The 19,344-nt window shown below is 44.9% G+C and overlaps 1 protein-coding gene across 5 annotated transcripts in view; it reads right to left on the reverse strand.

Annotated features, from left to right (window-relative positions):
* The window catches only part of ANTXR1 (ANTXR cell adhesion molecule 1), a 236,365-nt gene that overhangs the window by 85,597 nt on the left and 131,424 nt on the right, over positions 1–19,344 (reverse strand). For 2 of the 5 annotated variants that reach the window (XM_525774.8, XM_054677938.2), the window contains exon 13: positions 11,299–11,394. In XM_525774.8, coding sequence (XP_525774.4) covers positions 11,299–11,394 — 96 coding nt within the window. Of the gene's footprint in view, positions 1–11,298; positions 11,395–17,118; positions 18,161–19,093; positions 19,204–19,344 lie in introns of those variants that run through there. The other 3 variants (XM_054677939.1, XM_054677941.2, XM_054677940.2) reach the window with 3 other exon arrangements.

The raw sequence follows: 19,344 nt of genomic DNA on the forward strand, positions 1-19,344 counted from the left end.
AGATATAAGAGAAGATGAGATACTGTGAGAGCAATGGGCATAAAGAAACCCAAATGAGCTTCCTCAGAGACCATGCTGAAAAACCAAAGAAAGGAGAATGGAACTCACAGGAGCCACCAGTTGCTTTAGGGGGATTAGAGGCATGTGTGATGGAGCGAAGAAAAGGAGGTAATGCCGAGAGCAGCAGAATAGTACTTTCATGGTTTTCAGTCTTATTTGGAACCACGCAAATTGCTTTTTTTTTTTACATGAAAAGAGGAACCTGGCAACACAACAAAAGCTGAAATTCTATTTTAAGCCAGTGCAGAAGGAATAACAAGACACTGAGTCATAGCCATCTCCCCTTGTGTTGTGACACTTTGCCCTAAGAATGTCCTTCCTTCCGTCTTGTTTCTGTAGCTCAAAGCCACAGTGCTGCATCAGACTCACGTCAACTAAGAAACTTCACCTGTTTATTTAAAAAAAATCAAGGTAAAGAGCCATATTTACTGAAGTATGTTTTATTAAGAATTTAAGGTGTTTAAAACGGTGGCATTTTTATTGAGTTTATTATTTTTTAGCGTTAGGTTGGCACAAAAGTAATTGCAGTTTTGTCATTCCTTTCAATGGCAAAAACCGCAATTACTTTTGTGCCAACCTAATATATTATTTTGTAAGATCGCACAGTTTTGAATGTTCTGCTCTGAACCCATTTCCCCCATTAGTCCTATTATTTTCATGGGCCAAAATTCCATAATGCAGTCATATCTTCAGGAACACATTTCATGTTACAGGAGAAATGGTGATACACAGAGAATTTTCAGTGTATCTGCTATTTAACAATTATTGTTAACTTTGGACAGAGCAAAGGGAATAGTGCTGACAGGGACTGACTTCCTCATCCTTTTTCTGGTCTTTTGTGCTTTCCATGTGTATCATAAAATCCCAAGGGCCCAAGTAATAAATAATATTCCTTGGGTTTTTGGTAATTTGGGATTGTGAGCTCATGTGTAGTAGGCATTTACCTATGGAAATTCTATGAGGCCTGGGTTGAGGGACGAACCTGCCAGAGGTTTCAGGTTTCCTCTTGCAGATCCCTAAGCATTTCCAAACTTTTTCTCAGCTTCCAATTTACAAAACCTCAAGTAGTGTAAGTTTGAACTCTAGACCTCTCAGAGGTTATGAATTCTTAGGGACACAAACATACACACCCACATCAAACCCATAGCCCATCTTTCACTCAAGGCTTTAGGCAGCTTTAGGCAGAAGACTCAATTTCAACTCCCAAACTTTTATGGGCCCATGAAAGGCTATTAAGCCAAACATCTAGGTTACTGAGATAAGAAAATCTCAGGCAGGAAGCCACTGCTTTAGGGTCAGCTGACCATCTGATTTCCAGATCCTGCTTTATTTGGGCCCTGGAAACATCTCCTATTTTCTCATGAGCCTGGCTATGCATTTAAGGCAACTTCTATTCTATTTTTTCCAGGAATTTTTGTTTTTCTTTTGCTGTGGAGTCTGCTGCATTGTCAGTCAATAGTAACGGATTTTTTTTTTCCCCACAAATGATGACTTCCTGCATGCTCAGAGGTTAGCTCAAATAAATGTGCCTGTATTTAGATGACAAAGGTCTTTTTTGAAGCCTTTGATTTAAAGCACTGTATGTCCTGGGGGACTTCTGGGTTGATCTCTTAAAGCCAGCTCAACTGCTGCCCCCCTGGCCTTTTAAATTCTGCATGAGAAGCCACCAGAACAGAGTTATGTATAGAAGAAATGCCAATCCAGATCTGAAAAGCCATCTAATAAGGGCTTTAATATCACAGCTAGAAGGAGATGCTTGCTCTGACCCTTTTTACATTCTAGCCTTCCATTCTGGCTCCCAAACCTTGTAAGTATTCTTTTAATTGAAGTCAAGAAATCAAGGGAAAGTAGGCAACTTGATATGGAAAACATCCAGGAGAGATGAGATGCTAGTTGATAGAGGATAAAGGAATCTTTCCACTGTATAGACAGCATCAATTGAATAGAGACCTCATGACTGATTGGGGTGGGTTAATGCTGGCCAAGGACTGCCTGAATCCAGTAATTTTACACTGTAGAAGTTTAGCAAAGGATGGTACCAAGGGTGTTAATTTGGAATGTGGTACCAGAAATTTTCAAAGAAATGAGGTCAACTTTTTTTCCCTCCAATTTGGAACTCAGATTTCAAATGATTTTTGGTCTCTCATCTCATCTCCCTTAAGACTGAGACTATTTAAAAGGCCCAATTCATCACTGTCTAAAGTGAGAGTTGCAGCAGGAACTTTACCATTAGTCCACAGGGCCTAAGGGACTCACATGGTAATGTGAGAGAATGGCTGTGCATGTTCTCCATCAGATGGTATGCCAGTGTCACTGCAAAAGTCTGTGAAGTGAAAGAGCAAAATAAATCCATGATTTCAGATTCCCTGAGGCTTGAAGGAGCAGCCTCTGGCCTCTGCCTGGGTTACGGGAAAGCTGATTTTAGACACTAGTAGTGTCAGTGGGATCTGAGCAGGGCACAGAAGGAACAAGGGTGAGTTGATGATGTTCACAAGATGTTCAAGCTTGTTGATATTGATACAGCCTTCAGGGAGGGCACAAAAGAGGCTGCATCTGAGGATCCAGGAACCTGCTCTTTTAGCTGCTTCAGCGTTCTCTAGGACTGTGTTTCCCAAATAGTATTTGGCAGAATACTGGTGTCCTTCCAGATGTCAGTATGTTAATAGGTGTTTGGGAGAGTACAGGTAGTGACAGGCCAAGGAAGAGTTCTAGGGTCAAAATAAATTTGAAGAGTCACATGCAAATTATCCTATTAATGACTCTGAGAAGTCCTGCAGTAAAGACAGTGATTCAACTTAGTTTAAGGATGTCTTTAAAACTCACTGTCTAAATACCTCTTGTTCTGAAGTGCCCCTATTCATACTTGCAGGGTATGATTGTCCTGACATAGTTTGGAAATGCTGCCCCTGAGTACTTGTATCATATAAAAAGTCCTCAGATGGTTTCAGTATGTAACCAGGTTTGAAAACCACAGACCAGGGAATCTTGAAAGGGAGAAGCAGATTCACTCAAAGAAGGTACGAATATGAGGAAGCAACCTTAGAGACAATATGGTTCCAATTTTCTAGTTTTTCACACAGGGGAAATTAAGGTTAAAGGATTGGACTAATCCTTTAACCAGAAGAGGAAGATGCGGCATTGAAACCCAGTCGACTTTGACAATAACTCGCCTCTTTCCATTTCACCGGCAGGCATAAGCCATGGGGGTTGGGGGTTATCAGGCAGCCCACAAAGGATGAGGGAAGCCAGAGATGAGGAAAAAATGGGTGTGTGAGGTGTGTGGTGTACCTGCCCTCCAGAGGTGAGGGCAGGTCATGGCAGAGCTCTGTGTGCTAACGAGAAATAATCTTGTCAGCTGTAGCGTGAGGCGTGTCCAGATGGGAATGGGTGGAGGCTGGAACAGGATCAAGAAGGCACAATCAGTATTAGGCCCAAGATGCCTGCATCAGAAGTTGCCTGTCCCAGTCATGTTTTTATTAAACTGTCAGTAAATCCTTTTGGTGATGTTAAGCTTGGGTTGTCTGGCCCTACAAATTAAATGTTATTCTTAACGGTGTGAAGAACATTATTTTAATGCTTTATTTTTATTTCCATTTAAGGTATATCAAGTTTTTGATTAATTTTTGCCCTTTGCAATTTATCATTGGAGATGTCCGGTGGGCTTATTTGTTGAACTATCCTTGAAATTCAATTAAATGAATTAAACGTGATCTGTTACGTAATTCTTTAAAAGCTGTTCATAAGATACCTATAAGGCCACTGAAAACAAGACAGGGAGAACAATTTTGTTTATATAGGAAAAAATTCTGAATGCATGGACATGAGCCTCTCCCAAAATACTGAAAAAAAATTGCTGTTATTTGAACAGAAATACAGTGATTTGATTTGACCTAAATAGTGTGATGTTTTAACTAGGTGGATTGCAGAAAAATTGCAGCTTTAAAAGCAGGATTTTTTTTCTTTTTAATTATGGTTAAAAGCACTTAATAAAAAACTTATTATCTTAATTATTTTTAAGTGTACAGTTTAGTAGTGTTACGTATATTCACATAATTATGCAACTAATTTCCAGAACGTTAATTTTTTTTTTAAAATAGTGATGCTGTCTCACCATGTTGCCTAGGCTAGTCTCAGACTCTAGGGCTCAAGTGATCCTCCTGCCTCGGCTCTTCCACAGTGTTGGGATTATAGGTGTGAGTCACTGTGCCCTGCCCAGAACTTTTTCATTCTGCAAAATATGCTAAGATCTTTTCACTTGGGGTTTCTCATATACCATTAACCTCTCAATAAAATGGGCATATTTCTAGGATTTTATTTAAGAAACTGATTTGAATGTCCTTGTTATATAATATTAGATACATATAAAATATTGCATATAACATACATGTAAGTCATGAAATAGGATAATACAAACCCCCATGACACAACCACTCATTACAGTTCCATAGGTCTGTGGGCTCCTTCTGCATCGAACACTCTTCCCCTAGGAAGACTTAGCTTTTTAGTTTGATTTGGAAAATACACAAATTATAATATGTACTAGGCACTGTACCATATTTTGGGATTAGTTTCTGTGACTAGTTTCTCCTTGCCATGGAGGAGTTCATGGTACAGATTCTCCTCGATGTATGATGGGACTATGTCCAGACTAAACCCATTGTAAGTTGAACATGTCATAAGTTGAACATGCATTTAATATAGCTAACCTAGTGAACGTCATGGCTTAGCCTAGCCAACCTTAAATGTGCTCACAGAACACTGACATCAGTCTAAACTTGGGCAAAATAGATAACACAAAGCCTATTTTATAATCAAGTATTGACTATCTCATGTAATTTACTGAATACTATACTGAAAGTGAAAAACAGAATGGTTGTATGGGTACTTGAAGTATGCTTTCTATTGAATGCACACAGCTTTCATACCATTACAAAGTCGAAAAATTCTGAGTTTAACCACCATAAGTTGGGGACTGTCTGTACAGTGAGAGATATATACATAAATACATGTGATAGAATGAGCAAATGCTCTAAAAGAGGTGTGAGAAAAATGCCATGGAAACCAAGTGAGATAGCAGCTGATCCTCCCCAGGTGAGGAAAAGGTGCGCAGGATGCTACTGAAATGGACTGAACAGCAAGCTGGACTTTGAAGGAAGAATTGTATAGAGAACATAAAGAAGGTGAAACTATTTCAGCAAGAGGAAATAATATGAGCAAAAAGATCATGATAAGGAAGTACCTGATATGTTTAAGGAGCCCCAAAGAGTAGAGTGTGCCCACAGTTGGTCCTCCATCCACTTGGCTGCTAATGAACTTTGAGATACACTGAGCAGCAGCTTTGAGCCAGGCACTGTATTATGCTCTGGGGACCTACAGCCTTGGCTTCCAACAGCTTCAGCTTAACAGAGGAAGACAGACAAGCAAACAGGCAATTTTCACAGCATGATCAGTGCTATGAAAGAAGCAGGTACAGGTGCTAAGGGAGACCCTGCACAGGAGGGGAAGGTAAGAGGTGAGGCTGGAGAAGTGGGGCCAGGATGGAAAAGCCCTACTCATGCCATCTCAAGGGACGGGAACTCTGTTTTACAGCCTCTGAACACTCAAGAGAATTCTAGGCAGGGTAGTGAGTAGGCTCATCACCTGGCTGCCTTTTTTAAAAATGAAAAGTCTCTTTAATGAAGGTGAGAAAGACTAAAAGAGCAGTTAGGAAATTGCTGAAATAATTCAGGTGGGAGATGCGGAATCCTAGAGTAAGACAATGGTATTCATTCATTCATTCCACAAATATTTCTTAAGCAACTACTGAGTGACAGGCACTGTGACTGTGCTGGAGTAGAAGGTGTGGACAGATGTGAGATAAGATGAGGTGTGGGAAAGGATGTGCTGTAGGCAGCTCCAAAGTGAGATAAGACAAGGAGGGACAGAAGAAGACAGCAGCGGTTGCTCTGCAGTCCCTAGTTTGGGCAGCCTGGAGGACAATGGCACATCCACTGATGAAGAGCAGATTTAGGGGGTAACGTGAAGAGTTCAGTGGGGGGTATGTTGAGGGTGAGATGCCTGCATTTGAGATGTCCATTGGTCCCTTTAATGTGGGCTGGTCCTCTGGAGCCAAGGCCAGTGATGGGTAAACACATTAAGTAGTTGAAGTTGTGGGAGCTGGTGACACTGACCACGAACAATGTGTTAGAGAAGAGGGTGGAAGGCAACCCTGGAGAACAATTGGCAAGCAGAGGAAAGAGAGCCCATGAGGGAGACAGGGAGAAACTGCACAGAGACGTAGGAGAAGAGCCAGCAGACACCAGTGGAGGAGACAGTTTAAAGGAGAGAGAGGTCGACAGTGCCTACTGCTGAAAGAGGTAAAGAAGAATGAGAAGTGAATGGAGACCAGTGGCTGGGAAATTCAGTTTTGCAAGCGAAGGACTGGAGAAATAATGGCAATGGTGCTCAGGGTGCAGTGGGAGGAAGAGGGAAGGAGAGGAATTGTGGACAGTGGATGCTCTGCAAAGGAGTGTGTGGGTGAAAGGAAGGGAAGGAGAAGAGAGTAGCATGAAGGAGAAATAAGGCATGAGATTAACATGGGTTGGATCCGTGTTCCCACGCAAATCTCACGTCGAGTTGTAATCCCCAATGTTGGAGGAGGGGCCTAGTGGGAGGTGATTGGCTGATTGCAGCCATCAGTCATCACCTGATCCATCAAGTGATTGGATCATGGCGGTGGGGTTTCTCATGAATGGCTTAGCATCATCCCTTTGGTGCTGTTCTTGTGATAGTGAGTTTTCCTGAGATCTGGTTGTTGAAAAGTGTGTAGCACCTCCCACCTCGTTCTTCTCTTCCTCCTGCTCCCACCATGTGAGATGCCTTGCTCCCCCTTTGCCATCAGCCATGATTGGAACCTTCCTGAGGCCTCCCCAGAGGCAGAAGCTACTATGCTTCCTGTACAGCCTGCAGAACTGTGAGCCAATTGAACCTCTTTTCTTTATAAATTACCTAGTCTCAGGTATATGTCTTTGTAGTAGTGTGAGGACAGATTAACATAGACCCATTTTTTAAAGGATGAAGGTGGCTGGCGTATGTTTGTAGGCAGAGGGAGGAAGCCAGTGGAAAGGAAAGGAGGAAGATGCTGAGTGAGAAAGGAAGAAACGAAGAACATCTGTGGAAAGGGAGGGAGAGGGATGCTGGAGGAGGATGCACATATGAGGGTGCTGGAGTGCAAGGATTTCTCACAGCACAGCTTCTGTTTTCTCACGGAGATAGAACAGCAGGTTGTCTACTGAATATGAGACAGTCAGAGGTAGTACAGGGAACTTCAGGGAAACGGTTGCAGTTTGGGAGGAGTTCTTATCCATAGAGGTAAGTTGGCGGTTTGCTAAAGTATGAGTGCTGAAGCCCTCATAAATGTGCAGTGGCCCCATCAGCAAGCTGGGCTGCTCTCTTCTGAGGTGACTGATATCTTGGGAGTGGGAGAGGAGAACACACACCACCGGGAAGGTGTAGGTATAGGGACAGAGGGGAGATCGGGAATTGGGGTGTTTATCAGAGTGTCAACATGGAGTCATGAAACTGAGAGCCCCAACAGGGATTTCTTCGATACTCCAGATTTCTCATCTGGGGCAGCCAGTCCCCATTGCTAATCGGAATCCTCCAGTGTCTTGCTACCTGCTGAAATTTAGGCAGGATACGATGGCCTTTCTCTGTATACATAAAGCTACCCCCTACCTGGGCTGCAGGCTCCCATCAGGGCATTGGCTTTTGGCTGGGGTGAGGGGAGACTCTCAGGGATACCTGCATTTTCTACAACTTTTTAGTGCCCTAATGTCACTGATTCATTGATGACTTTTCCCCCCTACACATTCAAGCCATTCATAACATTTACTTGTCTAATACATTGCAACTTTTTTAAAAAAAAGATCCTTTTCTGTTTTAGATTTCCTAGTCTTCCTCTTTTTAAAGTTCAATTTTGAGATTTCAATAATATCGGACCAAACTTATGAGTAGCTGGAGTGGGCATGGCGTGACTTGAAGGGTTCTGGAAATGTCCCTTGTGGAACTGAGGCAGGACTTTATTATTATTATTATTTGGGAAAATATTAACCCCTTGAATTACCTATTTGAAAATGCGAATAAGCCCAGTGTGCATAGTCCAATACCTCTCTCCCCTTCAAGGTGGGTGTTTTGTGCCAATGAATAGGTATAGGAATCTTAAAAGCCAGAGGTCCGCCTGGCGATACTGAGGAACAAGCTGGGAAACACTAAAGGTTTGATTCAGGATATGGTCAGTTTTCTCTCTCCCCATCAGTCATTACTGGTAGATTACATCTGGCAGGCTGGCAACAAGTTAATTCAGGTTCCATTTGGCTGGAAGTTAAGAGCCCAAATGGGGGAGTGGGGTCCTTAGGGAAAGGCCAAGTGCAGTGGGTAGGCATCATCTGTCACCCTCACCCATCAGGTTTCTTCTTCCAGACAGGACCAGCAGGAAGCAGGAGGATGCTGAGCAGAGGCAGGCCTGATAGCAGCCCCTGTGCCTGGTCTGCTCATCCTGGCCAGTACATCTAAAACTGGTCTTTGTAGCTAGTAACTGGGCCTGCTCTCCTACCCAGCCACCCTGCAAGACTTCATCCCCCACCCCTTCACATACCCAGCCACTGTGGGTTAATGTGTGGCTCAGCGGGGGTGGGGGCCTTGCAGGTTGTTAAATATTTTGAGTATCACCCCTAAAGAAAAGATTGCAGCAGGAAGGAGAAGGCACATGGCAGACACGTACCCCACGTTTTTTAGGTCTTTTCTGCTTTCTGGCTTTTCCTCCAGCACGGAGATGCGGCTCTGCTAGTAGGTTGAGGGGCATTCCCCACCCTTGGGGTAGATGCAGGAAGAGTGACAGAGGAAGGTTTGAGGACCATTGTTTACAAGAATGCCCTCTATTAATCTGGGGACTGTGGTGAGGGGTGCTGTATCTCGGGAGAGAAACTTCCCTGTGTCCTCTGAATGAAACTCTGATGGGAGGCCCATGTTTGCCTTCATTCCTGAGTATACTGTTTAGGAAACATATGACCTTAATCTGCCCTGCTCCGGAGCATCACCCCTCGTCAAGGAAGCAAGTGATCAGCAAGTAGTTTTAGGGGGCAGACCAAGCACTGGAGCCCAAGCCAGCTTTCAGAAAGAGTGAGAGGAGGCGGCTTAAATAGACATCATAAACAGGAAAATGAATCCCGAAGATCAACCCTCATAAAGAAATCCTTCACGACTTACAAAGTCAGACCACATTAAGACATTTTGGCTGCCTTCCAAAGCAACAGGGACTTAACCAGATAAATTCATTGAAAAATATTTTGAATATTGCAAAACTCAATTTGGCCTTGGGTGACATTGCTTCCAATAACAAAAGGTTTATTTTGAGAAACATTTCCAAAGAATATAAACTGAATGCCATCCAGTATCATAATAGATTCCTATTACAGTAAAATACTTTTAAATAATAATAACATACAGCAGTTACTATGTGTTAGGTGCTTTCTAAGCACATATATATACACTCCTTTATAGTCTTCACCATCTAACGATGAGGTGGGAGCTCTTATTGTCCTCATTATACCAATGAGGAAACTGAGAGAGAGGTGAAGAAACTTGCCCAAGGTCACACAGCCAGTATTTGGTGGAGCACTGCTTGGCTGTTCTAATGTTCCTAGCTGTCCTCACCCAGAGGTAACCGTAAATAATCAAAGGGACTATAATAGTGTTCACTGCCTGCTGCTACCAGGCCTGCCGACTCTTCTTTAAGAACCCACTGTAAGGTTTTTCTTTTCTTTTTCTAGACTTGAAAATGTGCTTGTTTTTGAATCTCCATAGAAAGCACTTGTGCTGACTCATGAGGATTTTTTACCCTCAAAATAAAATGGTTTTGCAGCCTTAAGTGTTTAAAACAACATTCAACTCTTGGAGCTGCTCTGGTAAGAATCTGTTTAAAATCTTGGTGAAGTCCAGCCCAGCCTGCAGGGTCCTAATTAACCCAAGACTTGTGCCTGTCCTGGGTCTCTCCTTCCATACTTGTCTGCTGCAAGTCAACCCTTTCCAGAAGTCCCTGCCATATGGTCCACATCCTGGTTGAGCTTCCCATCTCACTCATTTGCCACCTCTTTAACATGTCATCCGAAGCCATTTCCCCTTGCTTTTCAAGTCCAGTGCTCTGTCTCTCTGTGGTCTTGGTTCAGTTGAGCTGTACACACAGATGTGAACTCCCTCACACTGTGTGCTAAATGCTGAAGTTTCAGAGGGAAAATGAAGATGAGTCCCTGTCCTGGAGAGGCTCACTGTCTATTGTGCCTTGCCGGCTCTTCCATGGAAGAACTAAAATACAGGAAATGAAGATGCCGTGGCAGTGGAGCAGTGGCCACTTCACACTCATGGGCTTCACAGCACACACTGATTTGTTGAAAGGCAGGGCACAGGCTAGAAATAGACATGTCACAGGGAATTTTTTTTTTCTTTATTTGGCTATTACTTTGTTTGGACTTCTCCCAGTCTAAGGGCCAGGGAACAGAAATTGACAACCAGACATTTACCATTTGGGATTATCGTCAGGGTGGATTATTCCAGGCCCCAAGCTATTCTGGGGAGACATTGTCATGTGGTGACTCCATATGACACTGATGGGGAGGAGGCAGGTTTTTATTGATCTTGTAGCCAAAGTGCTTAGCCCAGTGCTGGTCACACAGTAGGTGTGTCCTACAAAAGTTGCCAAAATCAATGAATAAAGGTAAGTGCCATTCTTCATTGTTGAAAATAAAGAGGTCAGGCCAGAGACACTTTCTCAGATAGGTAGACTAGTTACTAAGACCAGGGTGGCCTTAGAAGAGTATAGGTTGGGCAACTCAACAAATGTGTATGTGTGTATGTGTGTGTACCGTACACAGAGGCATATATATTCATTACATGTCGAATAACACTCATCATTTGTGGTGTCCTGTGGATCTTCCCTAAGCACCAGAACTAAAGCGGACACCCCAGTTGCCCCACCCAAGGGGCATGGCCATTGGCAATCTCACACCCTAACTCATACTGACTGCTGATGACTCATGGTTCCATTGATCAATGTCAGTTCACATCAATTTTGTATAAATTGTATAAAAAATGCAAGATTTGTCTCCCATCTTTAGTTTTTTAAAAATCCCTTTCTCTCTACTCATGGTCTGTGAACTTTATGTCACCCTTCACCTTGCATGGCCTGAGGTTTGGGGCACTTACCACGGTGCAGCAGAGGGGCCAGAACCACCAGAGGAGAGCCAGGGCTAGGAGCAGGAACAGGATCAGCAGGGCGATGGCCAGGATGGAGCCGTCAGACTGCAGGGCCAAGAGAGAGGCGGTCAGCAGCGGGACGGGACCATGTGTGATCTTCCCTCCCCAAACTCCCATCACTGATATGCAGATTTAAGGCTCAGAGAGCAGCACAGTTTGCCAAGCAAATGGTTGAAACTCTGCCCATCATTCTGGGGCTCATGGCCCTGCAACACACTCTGTTTAGCCAATTTTCAAGGGAAATGAATTTATCTTTTCAGAGAGGCCCTGTTCTTCCCTTTGAGGAACATTTTGAAGGACCAACTGTATAAGAGACAGAGCAGGCATGAACATGGACTTCCACTGCTCATCTGGCCCTGGAACACCATCCCCTGCCTGGTGACAGCCTCCTCACTGGGTCCGATGTCCCAGTCTCTGCCTGGGCTGACTCAGGACCATTGTACTCTGAATTCAGCCTGCTCCCCTGAACCCATTCACACAGGTGCATGTAACAGATTCATAAAGCTGTGGATGGAAAGTCTAGAGCCTGCTGATGGGATGCCTTGTAGGGTCTGTGAATCCAAGGGGTGGGGGCAGAGCAACTGCTGCTGAACCTGGGAGGCGAGGGGCTACAGTCAGATCAAGTGGCTACATGGGAATGAGGGAGGGAGGAAGGCACTGAAGACCAGTTTTACCCACTTAAAAATGTGGTGAGGCCAGTCCTAGACACAGTTTCTGTGGACTGAGATGTCTAACTTTTAGCAAACAGGGACCCCACTTGGTATCAACATTCTGAGTTGCTGGTTCAAGGAAGCTGCTTAGGAACACAGGTCTAAGTCCCCTCCACCCTGCCTCCCTACAGCTACTGGGAGTGCAAATCAGCAAAACTTTCTAGGAGAGAGGGGGCAAATTGTGATAGGTATCAAAAGCTTCCTTCTACATAGAAATGGCTATTCCACTTTTAGTCTAAGACAATAATCAGATATGTTTGTACAGATAATAATAATGAAAACATAAATGGTTAACAATTAGGGAAAGTTAAATAATGCATTACAGAATTACTATGCAATCGGTTATTATGTAGACATTACATTGTCAAATAATTTTATTTATTCATATTTTTTGTGACAGGGTCTCACTCTGTCACTTGGGTTGGAGTGTAGTGGTGTGATCATAGCTCACTGCAGCCTTGAACTCCTGGGCTCAAGGGATCCACCCATCTCAGCCTCCTGGGTAGCTGAGACTGCAGGTGCATGTGACCACGCCTGGCTAATTATTTTTTTTGTTTTTTGTAGAGATGGGTCTCACTTTGTTGTCCAGGCTTGTCTTGAACTCCTGGGCTCATGTGATTCTTCTGCCTTGGCCTCCCACTCTGCTGGGACTATAGGTGTGAGCCATTGTGCCCGGCCATATTGTCAAATAATATTTAAATGATATTTAAATAAGATGACAAAACACTCCTGGTATAATGAGTAGATTTATGTATATGTATGTCAAGAGTGAGAGAGACATAAAGACTGTCTGACATTTACTAAATTTTTAAATTTATATTTACTAAATTATTAATAGTAATTTTACTGGTAGTGGTTTTATGGTAATTTTCCTTTTAAAATCTATCTTGTTTCTTTCATAGTGAGAAAATAAACTACTGAAGTTTCCTTTAAAAAAATCTGTATTTGGGGGCTTCCCACTTTGGTGTTAGAGCTCACTGGGCCCAGGGATTCTTATCCAGGGGCAGGGGATCTATGGGGTACCCAGGTGGGCTCAATTGATGGACACTGTGACCCTCCTGAAATGACACCTGTGATGTTTAGTGCAAGTGTCTTCAGGGGAGACTGTTCACAGCACTATCAGATTCTCAAAGCTGCTCCCTCTCCTCCATTACAGGGAAGGGAGGCTGGGTGGTCTGTTGAGGGTAACACAGCAGGTGAATAGCAGAGCTGGGATGTGGCTCACTCCCACTCTGAGTGCTCAGCAGGGGCTTCTGGAAGCTGTTTAAAGGCAGCTCTTACTTGCTGAAACTCCCTGGAATGTCTCTGACCAAAAAGCCAGGGAGCTAAACACCTCTGGTCCCTAGCCAGAGCTTGGGAATGCCAGACTGCCCCCAGGGGAGCTGCAGCCTCACAAGTGCAGGTGCAGGGCTGGGCAGCCCAGGGGTAGTTGGGGGAGGGAAGAGAGCACAGGGGCCAGACGACGGACATGCCATGGCCGACGGGATGCTCTGGGCTGCAACATTTATACATGGGTGATGGCAGAGAGCGATGGGCTCAGTAGTGACAGAATGAAATTACATGTTTTCTCCAAACTTAGGGCTGGCCAAGGACAACCCTCTTAATCTCTCAGTCTCTACAGCCCACATTCATAACAGGAAGATAATAAACCTCACTTGCCTCACTGCATTGACGTGGGGATAAAATGATGTAAGCTATCTTGTCAAACACTGAGCTGGAACTCGCTCTCCCTCTAGTTCTCCAGGGTAAAAAACATGGTGAGCATTTCAGATCATAAATCTATGTGCATTTGGAATAATAAGTGGTTCTGGTCAGTAAGAGGCTTACAAAACAGCAGTACTTCAATAAAGTCTACAGACTACGTTTATTCACATTATACACAATTTCCCCTCTCCCTGGTTTTATTTTTTCACTTTAGGTAGATGAACTAAAGCAGAAGGGCTGATATATTTTGGGGGAATTTTTTCACTTCCTTCTAGAGGAAGGTTTTCCGTGAAGTAGCGAGAATGAAGGACTTGGTGCAGAATGGGAGAGAGGGGGCTTCCACACTGGGAGATTTCCTGGCTTTGGATAAAGTGATAGCTGGCTTTTCTCCAGCCAAGCTTGGTGCCCCTAATGAGGAATAAACCGTCCCCCTAATGAGGCCCAGTTCCCTCTGGCTGTGGTGGAGGAGGACAGCCGGGGGGCTCAGGAAGGGGAGAGGTGCAGGAAAGGGGGTCCTGGTGGGTGGAAATGCAGAGGGGCAGACACTTCTTGAGGAACTTTATCCTCCTCTGAAGACTGCTCTGGGATAAAGCCCCCGAATGCACTGTCTGTTTTTTGAGATCTTCCAGAAGCCACTGGATATCCAGTTTAAAAGAATGAAGGGCATGAGTTTTTGATAAACTTAGAGCTAAAGCTGACGTTTTAGAAGGAGATAACGTGTACGTGCAACCTCAGAGGTTCATTCATTTATTAATTCAGCAAACGTTTATTGAGGGTCTATTATTTCCCCATTGAGCAGAACCAGTAAATACAGGATTGATTGGCTAGTCAAGATGCTTGTGTTCTGCTGGCTGATGGGGCTTGGGCATTCGTATAAACAATTAACCACATGCAGTGGTCTGCGTGTTACTCAACAGCTGTACATCCTGCACCTTTTGTGTCAGGTAGTGAACAAAATAGGCAGTCTTTATTCTTAAAGAGCTTACATTTTGGTGGAATAAGAATAATGACAATGATGATAATAACATTGTCGTTAGCACAGTGGACATTCACTGAGCATTTACTGTGTGCCAAGCAGTGTTCTATGTACTAACATGCTTTCCTTACGCTAACTCATTTAATTCTCATTAACAATCTTGTGAATTCAATAATATTCTCTTTCTCATCTCACTAAAAATACCAAGGCAAGGAGAGATGGACAAACTTGCTGACAGCCACGTGGAGAAGCCAGAATTTAAACGTGGGCAGTTTGGTTCCATAGCTCCCAGCAGACCAGCAGGCTATTGTTCTTAGCAAGTAGCCAAGTGCTGAAGAGCCGAGTGTCTGGGAACTAGCACTTCACCGAGGAGGTGACACTCTGCAGAGCAGGGCCAAGGAGGCGTCAGCATTCCCGCACAAAAAGGCAAGCACAAATCCCTGGGGTAGGGCAGGGGCAGTGGAGGTCCACATGCTGGGAGCACAGCATGAGTGCGGGTGGAAAGGAGGTGGGGTCCCCACTGTGGGAGGACACACAAGCCAGGCTGAGGAGTGTGGCTTCTATCCTGAGCCCAGGGGAACCCTTAGTGGCTTTAACCCAGTGACACTGGGGCATCGTGATCAGATTTGCTTCTTGGAAAGCAAATGCTGTTGACACTGGAGAGTATGGACTGGAGGAGGGAAAGATTCAGAATAGAAGACCCAGGTGGAGGACAGCTGCAATTCTGCCCAATTCTTCTGGGCAGTGTCATTTCCCGAGGTCACTCTTGAAACGCCTGCATTTTTACGGCTGTGTCCAATGCTAACTTACTTAACAACAGCTAACCACCGTGCTCAGTGCTATCTATGCATTCTCTCATTTAATTCAGTGAGCCTCGGTAAAACAGCCTTGTAGGAACTGTTACCCCCTTTTGCAGGTAAGGAAAACTGAGACTCAGTGAAGATATGTAACTCACTCAAGACCTCCACATACCACCCATAGACAAATTTATTTTTATATGTTCACAATGTTAATGTTACAAAACTGGGATTTGAATCCGTGTGGTCTAATTTTAGAACCTTGACCCCCCCCCACATACACACTTAACCATTACACTATAACTTCAGATTTATAACAATTTAGTTAAGAAATATCTATACTTTAAAGACTAAGCAGATGCAACAGAAGTTGAGACCATGTTTGCAGTTGCTCCTTCCACTCTGACAGAAGCAGTTCACTTACGTGGCCCAGTGTGGATGTGCACATAGCATGGGTGAACGTGGACTTCAGAGGAAAGTCAGAGAGGGAGGGGGACCATGGCAGAGGCTGTCTTCCCTTTAGATTCTTGGCTTGGAGTCTTAATCAACTACCTTGTGAAGGGGGATTAACAGCTAATGTGAGAAAGGCCCTAGTTACCTGTTGAATATATATCAATATTAGAATAGAAATAGATGCACATCTGCATTGTTTAGTAAATAGTATTTGCTTCATTCACAAAATAGTTTGGTTATGCTAAATCAGTCCTTTTCCATCTTTACCACGTTCCAAGATGAAGACACTCAGGTGCTAAGGAACAGGCTTTGCCAGTGGTTGGGAGGCATGTAGAATGCAGCAGAGCTCACATGGCATAGCCTGACCCCCACAGAGCCTGGCTCCGCTCTGCACTGTTTTGCTCTGGGGCAGACTGCCTCGACTCCTTGGGCTCTGGCCTCCATGCTGCCCTCCTGTGCCCCTGATTCACTGTCTGTTGGCATACTCCGTGCTAACTGCCACCTGCTCCCAAGATCTCCTTCCCAGATTGCACCCCAGGAGGGTCGGGACTGCTGCTCACAGCCTAACTCAGGACTGGTGTGTGAGCTTGGCCTCTGTCCTCCCTCTTCACCAGGGGAAGGGGTGGCCAGGACAGGTGAGACCATAGGGCCACATAGATACCACTCTGGAACTAAGTGGGACCATCTGGGCCAGAGGTCCCCCTCGCGGAGTTGTGCCTGCCCAGGCCTCATCTCAGATGAGAGCTGGCAGGGTGCAAGGTAGCTTCTGAGAATGGGTGCTCCCTGACTCACAAGTTCAGACTCATTCTCCATGATCCATCTGAGAGTCCGCATTGGGCAGGGGGAATCTGGAGTGGGGCCCTGCATGGACCTGACTTTATGACGCAGATGACAGCGGAAGCTGACCTGTCCAGCCCAGCAGACTCTCAGTGTTTGCTGCCCTTGGCAGTGCCACCTGCCCTTACCAGGTAGCCCCTGCATGTAGTTCACCACAAACCTTTGAAAAAGATTCCAGAGGGGGAGAAACAGCAAACAGCCACACGTGGAGTCTTACCAATGTTATTTTCTCAATAGCCTAAGTATCAACCCAAGTCCAATTCTTATTTTATTAAAAAAAATGGAAATAAAGTTTAAAAAATCAATCAACATGGCCTTTAATTTTAACAATTTTAACAGCAAGTGGTGGGGGGAGTTCTCAGATGAGCAACTGGAGCTGGAAGCACTTCTGTGGTCAAGCAGGCAGCCCATGGGGTTGCATCTTCCTGTTGGGGGATCATCCATTTTCTTCAATGAATAGTTTTAAGTCTTGTCAAATGCTCACACAGAGGCCCGCTATTAAGGAGGCAGACAGGCAACATTAAATACGAAGGCAGGACAAGCTCAGCCCCGCTCCTTCATTCGGGCATGTGTCATTAGGGATGACTTTCTCTGAAGGCTGCCCGGCTTGAATGGCCAAATCCCTGCATCATGGCTTTCTTTAATTCCCTCTGCTCCCAACTCACAAAATGAGGACCTCTCTTTTAAGACGAGAAGGCACTGTTCTCAAAGGTATACATTTGGAACTTCAATAATGAAAGCATCTCTTGCTTGGCAGGCGGAATAGAGGCAATTTTGGATTTTTAATGCATGGCATGGGGCGGGAGTGAAATATCTTGCCAGGGCTTGTTTGCCCTATAATGGGAGAGAACCAGGCCTCTGGATGATACATTATCAAACACTGCTGCTCCTTTCTGTTTTCTTTTGTGGGAAAGGGAGGAGGATAGAATGGAGAGGAATTAGTGGGAGCCTGGGGGAAGTTCAAAATAAAGAAACTGTGAAATCCTCCACCTCAAAGTTGGGTCTGCACCAGGATTCTGCCTGATGCCCACCGCATGGAGTGATTATGTAGCCAATAAAGTGCCTCCAGTAAGGTCTTGAAAACTGTGTTGGTTAAGGAGGGAATGTTTCCTGTCCCTCCTGACGTTTCTTTCCATGTTGGGGCACTCAGTGTGCGTAACTCCAGGCCTGTCTCTGCCCTCCACTCATTCAGTAAATAAGGAAAGTGTAAACCGAGCATGTTTGGCTCCTCTCTCCCCGTTTTCAGGAGTGTGCTGTCCGGAGGGAGCAGGCGGTATTCTCTGCTATTCCATGCAAGCAGCTGTTGTGGGGCCTGATGCAATTTTGTGGAGGCTCTTTAAGAAAGAGAACATAAAAATACAAATGCAAAATTATAAGGGCTACTCCCCTGGCCTTAGAAGGGCCTAGCAGGGACCGATGCAAGTGAGGGTCCCTAAAGTTTAAGCGAATCAGCCCCCCGTAACTCTGCCTCTGGCTGTGCATCTTCCCTGGACAGGCCCCCTGCCTGCCATCAGACTGGTAAATCTATTTAACTCTGGGCTTCCGTTTCCAGCCTGTTTGCTGCCACACTCAGCCAAAATCTCCAACTCACAGTAATAAAGGCAATGCTGAGGTTTTCATGTATCATTTTTTGGCCTCATTTTTCAGTTTATTCACAATCAAGGCAGGAAAGAGGCATGCTTTATTGCCCCCACGACAGTGACCCCAATATCTCTATTTTAACTAACCCCAGGATAGGTCCGAGTAACTACAACAATTATATTTCTACAACAACAGTATGGTCAATTTCTGAAGGAAGAGGTTATCAGAAGCCTCTCTGGTGGCTGGTGGGTTTGCTGTAGTTCTACAGTCTTTGCTAGGTTGTGCAGATTCTGAGTAGCAACACTGAATCACTGAGGCCACTGAAGATGCTTGGATGCTTTCACACGGTTAGACTATCTTGTAAGCATTTAACATGAAAGAATGAATTAGTAGGTTGGTTCTGCCACAATGAAGAGATATTAGCTGATCTCTGGCAGAAATAGGACAGGAAAATTGCTGAGGGATCCATTAGAGCTTCTTGAGAGCTGGCAAAGGTCTTTCTCTGGATTCTCCCCTCCAAGGGGCACCTGGGGATGCAGCTGATGATGTGAGGCTCCCCAAAGGCCCGCCATCCACTCCCTCTCCCCCTTTCTCTGGTACAGAGTGAGGGTGCCTATGAAGCACTTTGGAGTGCCTTCAAGGGAAAGAGACCTTTAGCGGGGGCAGCTCTGTTCCACTAACCTGGTGACTTCAGTAGCAATCTGCTTGTTCTAATTACAAAGACTTAATCCCGGTGAGAGAGAAACAGCAGAGATCAAGGAACTATGTCCACTTCACTCTGCTCCAAGGAGAGACCCTGAGGGCAGAGGGAGAGGCGCATCAGCCACTGGGCAGAGGGAGGCTGGAGGCTGGAGGCCTCTGCACACCTGCCGCTGTCCCTCTGTGAGCACCAGGAAGGGGTTCACAGGACTGGCGCCTTGGAGGCATCACATCCCAG

This window comes from Pan troglodytes, chromosome 12, assembly GCF_028858775.2.
Source record: "Pan troglodytes isolate AG18354 chromosome 12, NHGRI_mPanTro3-v2.0_pri, whole genome shotgun sequence".
In the NCBI taxonomy this organism is placed as follows: domain Eukaryota; kingdom Metazoa; phylum Chordata; class Mammalia; order Primates; family Hominidae; genus Pan; species Pan troglodytes.